The following is an 11,552-nucleotide window of genomic DNA, read 5'->3' on the forward strand; positions in this document are numbered from 1 at the left end:
CTCCCAGGGGCCCTGCCAGAGCTCCCACTTACGGGTGCCCAAAGGAAGTTCAGGGTGAGCGGGAGGTGGGCATGGGCTGCCAAGTCCTGTGGTGGGAGCCCTCTCCCCCCGCTATGAGGGCTCTTTGCTGACCTGCAAACACACCAAATGGGTCAGGGATGACAGTGGTAGGGGTAGGGCTGGAGGTGGGGTAGGGATGAGTGACAGTGGTAAGGCTGAGGGGAGTTATTATGGGCCTGGCACTTTCCTAAGGCTTTGCATTAACTCAGTAATCCCGAAAGAGCCCTTGGAAGTCGTGCTGAGTATCCCTGATTTACAGGTGAGGAAAATGAGGCACAGGGAAGTGGAGTTAATCCCCAAAGTCACAACGCCGGGAAGTGGCAGAGCGGGGATTCCGACTCGCACCTCGCATTCCGGAGGCCGGCGATGGACACATGGGCGCTCCCCTACACACACGCACACGCACACGCGCTGGGTACGCCCCCAGCGGCGCCAGGCCCTCCCCTCGTGGAGGAGGTGCGCCCCGGGGCGGGGCGAGGCAGGTCCCGGCGCCCGGAGGAAGTGGTGGTCCGCTGCCGGACGAGACCTCCGGCTGGTCCAGCCATGGAGGCGGAGCCGCCGCTCTATCCGGTGGCGGGTGCCGCGGGTGCGCAGGGCGATGAGGACCAGCTCGGGGTCCCAGACGGGCCCGAGGCCCCGGTGAGCGGGGACGGTGAAGGCATGGCGGCGCGGGGACCGGGAGGGCCGGGGTCTCCCCCGCGGGAGTGGGATGCGGCCCCAGGGCTGGGGTGACGGGGGCCGGGGGCCGCCGAGGAAGGACGCGGGGCTACGGGGGTGCAGTGGCCGGGTGCGAGCGCCGTCGTGCCCCGCAGCTGGACGAGCTGGTGGGCGCGTACCCCAACTACAACGAGGAGGAGGAGGAGCGCCGCTACTACCGCCGCAAGCGGCTCGGTGTGCTCAAGAACGTGCTGGCGGCCAGCGCGGGCGTCATGCTCACCTATGGCGTCTACCTGGGTAGGTGGCCCGCTGCGCCCCGCGGGTTGGCGGGTTGGACCTCTGGCCACGCCATTCCGCCCCGGGCCAGGCGAGGTGGCACGGCCCAGCGGGTTCTGCGCTGGGACCCATGTCTTTCCACCTTCACTCGCGTTCCCCTCCCCAGACCTGAGGTTTCTCAGGGAAGGAGAAACCTTGGGGCCAGTCGGCTCCCTTCCTCTTTCACTTCTCCGTCTGCGCCCTCACAGCTGCAGCTGCGGCCTCCGCACATGGCGGGACGGTGCAGTGTCCCCGGGGCCCAGCCACAGGCTTCGTGAGTGTGTGGGCGGGCCCTGGGCGCCCTGGGCAGGTCTGCTGCCTTCGAATCAGGGGCGCTGGGGTCCAAGTGGCTGGCGGAGGGACGGGGGGTGGGGGTGGGGGCGGGGCGGGGGTCTGGATTCAAGTCGCTGTCGTGGCCACTGGCAGGTAGGACTTTTGGCCCAGCCTGGGCTTCCCCTCTGTCCTCATAGGCATTGGAATCGGGGATCCCTTTGCTGCCTGGAGCTCCCTGCCAGGCTTGCATTCCAGCCTCTGCTTGGCTGCCCCCAGAGCCAGGTCGCCCCCTCCATGCCTGCTCCCTGTTCCCAGGCCTCCTGCAGATGCAGCTGATCCTGCACTACGACGAGACCTACCGGGAGGTGAAATACGGCAACATGGGGCTGCCTGACATCGACAGCAAGATGCTGATGGGCATCAACGTGACCCCCATCGTGGCCCTGCTCTACACACCTGTGCTCATCAGGTGCGACGCTGCTATCTATGAGGGCTGTCTCCCTGATCTTGAAGGGGTGCAAGGGCTGTTGGACATGGGGTCTCCGGCTGCCCTGGTGTTCTTGGGGGGTGGGGTGGGGAGAGAACTTGCCTACCTGGAGGGGTGAGAGAGAAGGGGTGAAACCAGGTTTGGGGAAGAAACAAGAGCTTTGCAACCGAGGCACCTTGGGTTTCAAGCAACAGAAATTCACTCAGGCTCCTTCCCTCAGATTGCCCGTACCCTATGTGGCATCATCTTCATGCCCTCCTTTGTGGCCTGGAGCTACAATGACCTTTTGAGATCAGGGCTGTGGAGTTTCTGGAGAGAATCTGATCAGCCAGCAAAGCCCAGGAACGCACCGCGAGCCCAGTCAGCTGTGGCAGTGTTGAGGGACATTTCTCTCGCTGAAAAGGGTGTGGCTGGGCAGGTGCCCCAGGGGGTCTACTCCATACCTGAGCCTTAGTGGCATCTGGTGCAGTGCAAAAAATGCCCTCCACAAGTACCCTACCGCCAGGCAGTAGATCTGTGCTCAGATGGGACCCAGAGATCAGTGGACATATTAGATGAGTTCCCCTGTCTTTCCGAAACAATAACAACCCCCTCAAACTCTTTTATCACAATCGCACAAACGACATTAGAATCATAATTGAAATCAGAAAAAAGAAAACCCCTCCCAAGCCCTCCAGGCAGTCGGCTGACTTTGTTTCCCACACATGCATGGATAACGTTTCTGTCCTTGTCACCTGGAGTACGTGTATGGGCGTGCATGTGCAATGTCACTTTTGCTTTCTTTTCACTGCACACATCTTGGCCTGCTTCACAGTGGGGACTTTCGTGATGTGAGCATCTTCTGCAGACGTGGGGGCACTGAACTGTGGCTCAGGGCTGGACACTGCGGCTCCCTCTCCTTTTTTGCATGTTCTCTTTATGCTTCTGGCTGTTTCCTCATCTTAAAATTAAAGAAAGAAAGAGAGAGAGAAAGGGAGGGAGGGAGGAAGGAAGGAAGAAGGAAAGAAAGCAAGCCTCCTAGAATAAACTCTCAGAACTGCCCTTACTAGGTCAGAAGCATATAAAAGGCTTTACGGCTCTTGAAACCTAGCAGTATTATTAATGGCAAACTCATTTCATTTCCTATGTGCTGGGCGCTTTATAAGCGTATCGCGTTCCCTACAATCCAAGGTGGATGCTCTGATCTGAGACACAGGGAGACCAAGAGGTTGAACCCATTCCCACAGGCAGCAACTGGCAGATTGAAGATCTGAACCCAGGCAGTGACTCCAAACCCCATGCTTGCCCCCCGACCCAAACTACCAGGCTGACTTTCCAAAGGGCTGTACCATCTGCGTGACCTCTGGCTGTATGTGTCATTTTTAAAACCACAGCCTCACCAGCAATGAGTGCTAGTAGTTTTACTTTTTGCTGTTTCAAAATTTACAGTGCAGTTTGGGTGCCCTTCCCCAAATAGATCAGAGGAGGCTGCCTGTCAATTTATTATATGGCAAGATAAGGATAATTAAAGAACCAGGACCCTGCAGTAGAAGAGAAAGTAATTGTATCAGAAAACCAGAGTCATTGAGCTTTGAGCTTCCTGGAAACTCAGACAAAGAAAGGAAATAATGAGCACAAATACTCAAAACAAACCCAAAGATAGCAATGGTTGTGTCTAGCCTGATCAGCCTCCAGTGCCCTGAATGGGGCCTTATCCTGTCACTCGTCAACCTGCCTCTAACACGGTGCAACATTTTCCCAGAGCCAGTGAGCCTGTTGTTCTACAAAAAACTCCCCGACTGACCACAGTGGACTGAAAGGGCAAAGTGCAGAGGGGAAGGAGCGCCAGGGTTCCTCTCTCTGGTCCTCAGTCCCAGCTTGGGACAAGTCCCTCAGCTGTTCACCTGGGTCCTGCAGACACTGCACGTGGGTGGAGAAGGGGGGCTGGCGAGTCAGCCCAGGACACAAATGAGGGTTGCATGTGCCCAAGGGCCACTGACTCATGACACCCTCTCCCCACTTTATCTCCTCTATCCCTGCAGTGGCCGTGAGAGGCTCAAGGTTGGGGCAGAGCCCACATTACAGGTGTCTGGTTAGAGTGGCTCCCCTGAGGCCACCAGCAAGTCCATGTCTCTGAGACTCTTATCTTAGGACCCTCGACTCCAAGGCCAGGGGTCCCTCCCCACCTCATACAGCCTCGGGAGCTGGGGCCTGGAGTTGTGGCCGCACTGCTTTCGGGCTGCAGCAGTCTGGATGGGCCCGTGGTGCCAGCATCCTCATCCTCCCTACTGCTCGCAGGTTTTTTGGCACCAAGTGGATGATGTTCCTGGCTGTGGGCATCTATGCCCTCTTTGTCTCCACCAACTACTGGGAGCGCTACTACACACTTGTGCCCTCAGCCGTGGCGCTGGGCATGGCCATTGTGCCTCTTTGGGCCTCCATGGGCAACTACATCACCAGGTGAGCCTGGTGGGCAGCAGGGTGGGAGACTGGAGACCTGGCAGAGCCTCTCCTGTGTTGCCCACCTCGTCTTGGGGACCTGGGACCAGACCCATCCGCCCTCCGGGCCTCAGTTTTCCCATTTGTGAGACATTGGCTGGCCAGTCCATAAGCCTGGGTGCAGAAAGTGGAGGCATCTGGCAGACACTGGGCTGGGGAGAGCCTTCTCTCCTTTGTGGTCCAGGATGGCCCAGAAATATTACGAGTACTCCCACTACAAAGAGCAGGATGAGCAGGGCCCCCAGCGGCGCCCGCCTCGGGGCTCCCACGCACCCTACCTCCTGGTCTTCCAGGCCATCTTCTATAGCTTCTTCCACGTGAGTGCCATGTATGGGGACACTGCGGGGGCGGGGGGTATTCCAGGCCCAGAATCACATATTGGAGCCCATTCCACAGTCTTTTCAGCCCTCTAGTCCCACTGCCCTTTCTTGGGCCGACTCCTGTTTGCTTACCTCTGGTGACGGAGAACTCATTCCCTCCCTGTCTACAGTGCTGACCAGGAGGAAGTCTTCCTGCACTGGCCCCCCCAACCAGGCTGACCCCCGAGAGGTGGGAGGGCTCCTGTTCCCCCAAGGCTGTGCCCAGACCCCCTCCCAGATTGTGCCTGTGCTCCTTGCCCGGTTTCATGCCCCAAGCCTGACCCAGGCTGCTCTCCTGCCCACAGCTGAGCTTTGCCTGCGCCCAGCTGCCCATGATCTACTTCCTGAACCATTACCTGTATGACCTGAACCACACGCTGTACAACGTGCAGAACTGTGGTTAGTGCTCATGGGGGTGGGGTCCCTAAGGTCTGCTCACCTCCCCCACTGAGTCACCCAGCAGACACTGGGCCCTCAAGGGCAGAAAGGATGCCCTCGCTCACAGGGCTCAGAGCTGAGAGCCTGGTGTCCTACAGCTCTGATGACCGAGGCACAGGGCCTTGTCATTAGGACATCTGATCCAGCCTGGGGTGGTGGTGGGGTGCGTCAGGGAAGGCTGCCTGGAGGAGGCACCATCTGGGCTGAGGCTGCCTGTGGGATCTCTCAGGGCCAAGTATACCCTCAATGCAGGGCAAATGTATGGAGGTGGGAGGTGGACTGGCTCCCACGGCAGCCTCGGGGCAATAGGGCAGGAGGGAGGGGAGGTGCTTTCAGCCCCAGTGGCCCTCACCTCCCAAGTGCTTTCCAAAGGAACCCTGCCTTTGCCGACAGGGTCCTCACCCACCCCCGAGAGGGTCCTCACCCACCCCCTCTAACCCTCCCCTCACCCGCCTGCTTTGCTGCATTTCTTTGTGGCTCAGCTGACAGTGTGCCCTGCTCCCTGCCTCACGATGCCCCCCACCCTCCCCTTTCCCAGGCACTAACAGCCAGGGCATCCTCATCGGCTTCAACAAGACGGTTCTGCGGACGCTACCGCGGAGCCGAAACCTCATCGTGGTGGAGAGCGTGCTCATGGCCGTGGCCTTCCTGGCCATGCTGCTGGTGCGGCCCTGGATGGGGGTGTGACGGGGTCAGATCTGGGGACCGTGGCGGGGAGAGAGGAATGCGGGCTGGGAGCACGGAGGACGGGCTGGAGGCTTGTTCTGAGTCCAGAGTTAGGGCTGAGTCCTGGGGAGGGGGCCTGAGCCGAGGAGCTGGGCTTGAGGCTCGGAGATGTGGCTGGTGCCTGCGGGCTGAGAGGAATTGGAATCCCAGAGGCCAGTAAGAGGGGCTCCAGGCCTGGTCTGGGGTCGAGCTGAAGACAGGGTCCTAGAGGATTGGCTGTGACACAGGCTGGAACTAGGGCCGAGGGTCAGAAGGTGTGGCGCCAACCTGGGGGTGGGACCAGGAGGCAGCGCTAAGGCGTTGGGGGCGCGTCTTCGGGCTGGAGGCGGGGCTGAGAGGCTCATCTGTGGATTTGCCTGGGGGCGGGGCTGGGGCTGAGGGGCGGGGCCAGGATGCCCGGCTGCTCGCCCCCACCCTCACCTCCTTGCCTGCAGGTGCTGGGCCTTTGCGGCGCGGCGTACCGGCCCACGGAGGAGATCGACCTGCGCAGCGTGGGCTGGGGCAACATTTTCCAGCTGCCCTTCAAGCACGTGCGCGACTTCCGCCTGCGCCACCTCGTGCCCTTCTTTATCTACAGCGGCTTCGAGGTGCTCTTTGCCTGCACTGGTCTCACCCTGGTAAGGGCAGCCTGAAGAGCATTGCCAGATAAAGTTACACGACGTCCGTTAAATTTGAATCACAGAATAACAACGAATAAGTTTTGAATAGATATGTATAAGTATGTACAAGTACAGTGGGTCCTCTGCATTCGCGGATCCGGAGGGCCCACTGTACTACCCCATTTTATATAAGGGACTTGAGCATCCGCAGGTTTTAGTGTCCGCGAAGCGTCCTGGAACCAATCCCCCACAGACACCAAGGGACAATTGTAGGCCCAGATATTCCCCTCCTTCTCCTTTTCCCTCTCTCCCCCCATCCCGCCCCTACCTTGGGAAAGTTACTTTCACCTCTCTGAGCCTGTTTCCTCCTCTGTGAAGTCTCTAATGACTATGCTCACTTCCAGAGGAGTTACACTGTTGAGATGGGATAACAGCCGTAAAGTGTTTGGCCCCATGCGGGTCTCAGCCTTGGTGTCTGGGGACACTGTCCAAGCATTTTCTCACTGTCTGTCCCCGAGAAACCTTCCCGCAAGCCTCGGAGGAAGCTGGCCCTGTGGTGGCCTAGAGAGGGCAGGACGTGGCCTGAAGTGAGACCTCGTGGGGAGGGCCAGAGCCTGGGCCGGCTGACCTCCAACCCTCACCCCTGTTCCCCCAGGGCTATGGCGTGTGCTCGGTGGGGCTGGAACGCCTGGCGTACCTCCTCGTGGCTTATAGCCTGGGCGCCTCGGCCTCCTCTGCGCTGGGCCTGCTGGGGCTGTGGCTGCCACGCCCGGCGCCCCTGTTGGCCGGCGCTGGACTGCACCTGCTGCTCACTCTTAGCCTCTTTTTCTGGGCCCCCAAGCCCCGGGTCCTGCAACACATCTGGATCCTCTATGCAGCAGCCGTGCTCTGGGGTGTGGGCAGTGCCCTCAACAAGACGGGGCTTAGCAGTGAGTATAGCCGTGGGCCCTGCATTGCTGGGCAGGGGACCTTGGGGCTACCTCAGGGTGGTTGAGGGGAGCACAGACATCCCAGGGACAGACAGATGGGGTTGATGGGCACACTGGAGGGCTGTTATGGGGTCCCGTGCACTTGGTGGAGGTAGGTGGGGATCCCTGTGCGCACTCTAGGGGTGGCAGGAAGTCCCGTGGACACTGCAGGAACAGATGAGGAGGGCTGTGAACACCCTCGAGGCACGCCATGGACATCCTGTGGACCCCCAGGGTGGGCATGGGAGTCAGGGTGAGATCTTGTGGCTCCATGGGCTGGATATGGGGCTCTGTGGACACCTCTTAGGGACAGTGGAAAAAAACACATTGGGGATGCCTCATTTCATACTAGGGGACAGGGCGCAGCCTGGCATAGTTTTCATGACACTGGAAGCAGATGTCAGGGTCTGTGCCCCAGGGAGCATGGGACGCAGCAGGTGGCCCTGTCCACACCCCAGGGGGTAAGTGCAGATGTGGCATTTATGGAGAGGAGCTAGAAGCAGGCTGTAAAATCCCAACAGCAGTCTGCAGAGTAGCGGAGTCCAGGCCCCAAGTCTGGGCTGCTAGGGAGGAGGCACTGGGGCCTGGGGCCCTGCTTGCAGAAAGGAGGGGGTGGGACAGACTTCATCTGTGTGATGCTCTGGGCCCACAGGTGAGCCTTTGCCAGTGACATGCAGCTGGCACACATGGGTGCAGCCATTTGGGTCTCCCACATTGGCATCTGTTCTGATGGGCTGGTGCCGTTAGCAGTTTTGAGCATCACCCCTATATGGCATGGTGGAGGTCATGCCTGCTGCAGGCTGGGCAGGGGATGGTTCAGGCAACCCCAGCACCCAACATCCGAGAGAGAGAGTCAGACACTATATCTGCCATAGGGGATGGAGCCCCACACCCTGGACCACACTGTCTTGGCTGTTTTGCCTCTGGACCTTGAGCCCATGATATGTCTGGACTTGGGCCAGATCCCAGCGTCCTCTTCTGCCCAGCTCTGCTTACTCCCTCCTCTTATGCCCCACCCCCGGGGGGGGGGGCTCTGTGTCCCTTCACAGCACCCCGATGGGGTACAGTCGCACTGCAGGACCTCAGGATGGGAGTGTCAATGTCCTGAGTGGCTGGCGAGGGTACAGTTCGCCAGGTGCTGTGCAGGCTTTCTCCCATTAAAACCTCACAGCACAGCATATACGTGTCATCTCATTTTACAGATGAGAAAAGTGGCTCTGGGGAGTTCACTTACCCCGAGTCACCCACAGACCCAACATCTGAATCCACATCTCTGTGCCAACTCTCTCCACCTTTCAGTCCTGAGAGTGGAATCTGAGTCTCCTGATTCCCTGTCCGATGCTCTTTCTGCCCCACCCAGGGGAGGATGCTTTGGGAAACAAATTCCTCCCTCCCAGCTTCAGGTTTGATTTGCAGAAAGCTTGTTGCTACAGCGATTTGCTCTCCCTGAGCCCTGGGTGAGGAAAAACAGCCCCTGCAGGCCTGGCACTGCGTGCCTGGGGTTTGGAAGAAGGCAGGATGTGACTGCTCACAGAACTTCCCACTTCTGAGGCCACAGATGGGTCCCAGAGCAGGCCCATTGCATCCCAGCAGGGGGGGCCGCTGCTGCAGCCTCTGCTCAGCTCCCAGGCAGCGTGATAACCAGTGTGTACACTAGGGGGCCAGCCAGGACCGGTTTACAGCGGCTTTCTAGGCGCTCCTGCCAAGGGCTGGGACCGGCACAGGGCATGGGGGGGGGGTCACTAGTGGGAGAACAGCAGCTCTGGGCCCCAGCTGGCACCTCTCACCTTTCTGCCCTGTCCTGCCCACCTGCAGCACTCCTGGGAATCCTGTACGAGGACAAGGAGAGACAAGACTTCATCTTTACCATCTACCACTGGTGGCAGGCCATGGCCATCTTCACAGTCTACTTGGGCTCAGGCCTGCCCATGAAGGTGAGTCCCCCTCCCCCACTCGACCCCCTAGACAACAGAAACTTCCTGAGTGCCCGCCCTGGCCTCACAGCCCCTGAAGGGCACCAGTGCCCCAGGCCAGGCCCTGGGCCAAGTCCACTGGGCGGCCCCACACCCATCACTGGCTTATTACTTACCGCTTCACCTCCTGCAGGCCTCAGTTTACCCATCTATGAAAGGGTTCACAGTTTGCTCTCTACTTGTGGGCACATCCCCGCCGCCTTGTGGGTAGTTTGGTAACCTGTTCTCTAGACGTTGGGCTCTGAGCTGGATGCCGAGGGTCTGTCTCCCTTCTTGGCTCTCGGGTCCTCGTCCTCTGCTCTCACCTATTGGTGGGTCAGTTTAGCAGGTCCCGACCAACTTTATAAAAAATGAAATAGAATAGGGAGTAGCAGGGAGTATGCCTGTGAATATGTGTGTACGTACTGAGTTATGATTTAAAATTATTTCTGACTGCCTGTTACAGTCAAAACCTCTAAGAAGCATTACTTATGATCCCACATGTAAGGGACAGAGTATTCTAAGCTCTGGTAAGGGAGGGCCAGGCCTCCCTTCACATCTACCCTGTGAGGCAAAGGGATTATCATTACAGTTAGGGAAACCGAGGCCCTGATGGATAGGGTGACCATAAGGGACAGGGCTGGGCAGGAGGGTGCCCAGGAAGCATGGGCGGCTCCCAGGAGGAGGGAAGAACAGCAGAGGAGCTGCGGGGCTCGAGTCCCAGATGGGAGTGGGCCTATCGGGGCGAGGGGCTGGGCGGGGAGGGCGCAGGACTGGCCGCCCGCGGGTCCCCTGCATCCCTCCCTGTGTGCCCAGGCTAAGCTCACGGTGCTGCTGGTGACGCTGGTGGCGGCCGCAGCCTCGTACCTGTGGATGGAGCAGAAGCTGCGGCGGGGAGTGGTCCCGCGCCAGCCCCGCATCCCGCGGCCCCAGCACAAGGTACGTGGCTACCGCTACCTGGAGGAGGACAACTCGGACGAGAGCGACACGGAGGGCGAGCACGGCGGCGGCTGGGGGGACTGCGCGGAGGAGGAGGCGCCGCCTGCGGGGCCAGGGCCCGGCCCCAAACCAGCCGGTCTCTGCCGCCGGCCCTGCCCCTACGAACAGGCGCTGGGAGGCGACGGGCCCGAGGAGCAGTGAGGGGCCAAGCCTGATCGCCGGCCTCGGTTTAGCGCGTCTTGGGTCGGGGCCCCTATGATTCCGCGCCAACTTCTAGAAGGACCCTTGGCGCACCCCGGTTTCAGGAACGGCCCTCCCAGAGCCCTGGGCCACCGGGAGCTTGGGATCCTCCCCGCAGCCCCCTCCAAGGGAGGGTGGGGCCTTGAGACCTCTTGGCCAGGCCCAGGGTGCGAGGGACCGACCGCACAGCCGAAACCCTCCTCCGACCCCAGGGACCGCTCTCCACGACCCCCTACCGGGCCCAGCCCCGGGTCTGGGACCCCGCCAGTCCCGTCCCAGCTCTCAGCTACAGGCCTGGGCCGTGCGCGTCGCCCGCTTTGCACATCCTATCCCCATGGTCCGCCAAGAGGTACGACTTTGAGAAAATGAGCAATAAAGAGATTTGTATATTGTCCTGATTGGGAAGTCTCCTGCCGTGGGAGGACATTGATCGCCCCGGGGTGTATGCCTGGCTGACCCTGTCCATTGGGCACTGTGGCCGTCTGCCTTGATTCGGAGTTGGGGAGGCGGGGGTGGGGGGGCGCGGTGGTCCCTTAAGCCCCACCCACCAGGCTGTCCTGGCTCCTGGAGGCACCGCCCCTCCCCACACCCGCAGGCTTTTGCCAGTCGCACCAGATCCGCTCAGGACAAAGAAGCGCTCTGGGTGGTCTGTAGGGACCTCAGCGGAGTGTGATAGGGCTGCCAGTCCCTCGTCAGTCTAGAGGATGGGACGAAGTCCAGAAAACCAGGTCCCGCTGCCCCCTTCTCAAGCGTCCCCAGCCCTCCTGCCCACCCCCATCCTTTTTTTTTTATCCCTTGGGACGCTTCTGCCCACAGCTCCCCAAGGGACTCCTTTGGGGGCCAAGTCCACTTCTGAGCCGAGTGCAGGTCACCCGTGTCCAGTGTGGGCCTGGGGCATAGACGTCTGAGCCCAGGTAAACTTGGCGACTGATGTCTCTGGGCTACAGCCTCAGCTGTGATGCCTGTGAGGGATGCAGAGGCTGGTGGGAGGGGCAGACCCCTACAGCCCGAGGGCGTCCCCCACCTTGGGGAGAGGGAACTGAGATCCCACTGCGAAGAGC

The 11,552-nt window shown here is 60.2% G+C and overlaps 1 protein-coding gene across 1 annotated transcript; it reads left to right on the forward strand.

Annotated features, from left to right (window-relative positions):
• Positions 1-536: 536 nt before the first annotated feature.
• UNC93B1 (unc-93 homolog B1, TLR signaling regulator) lies at positions 537-10,880 on the forward strand. Its single transcript, XM_060103754.1, has 11 exons — positions 537-699; positions 873-1,014; positions 1,621-1,774; positions 4,070-4,231; positions 4,455-4,587; positions 4,935-5,028; positions 5,606-5,730; positions 6,228-6,410; positions 7,048-7,321; positions 9,176-9,294; positions 10,129-10,880. Exons 1-11 carry the CDS (start codon positions 604-606, stop codon positions 10,450-10,452), a joined length of 1,806 nt encoding a protein of 601 aa, XP_059959737.1. The 5' UTR covers positions 537-603; the 3' UTR covers positions 10,453-10,880.
• Positions 10,881-11,552: the final 672 nt, after the last annotated feature.

This window comes from Mesoplodon densirostris, chromosome 7, assembly GCF_025265405.1.
Source record: "Mesoplodon densirostris isolate mMesDen1 chromosome 7, mMesDen1 primary haplotype, whole genome shotgun sequence".
NCBI classification, from domain to species: domain Eukaryota; kingdom Metazoa; phylum Chordata; class Mammalia; order Artiodactyla; family Ziphiidae; genus Mesoplodon; species Mesoplodon densirostris.

Excerpts from the sequence above, each read along its gene's own strand:
- UNC93B1 (XM_060103754.1), top strand. The coding sequence starts at position 604 with ATGGAGGCGGAGCCGCCGCTCTATCCGGTGGCGGGTGCCGCGGGTGCG. Across the intron at positions 700-872 it reads CAGACGGGCCCGAGGCCCCG|CTGGACGAGCTGGTGGGCGC; the intron begins GTGAGCGGGGAC and ends CGTGCCCCGCAG. Across the intron at positions 7,322-9,175 it reads CAACAAGACGGGGCTTAGCA|CACTCCTGGGAATCCTGTAC; the intron begins GTGAGTATAGCC and ends GCCCACCTGCAG.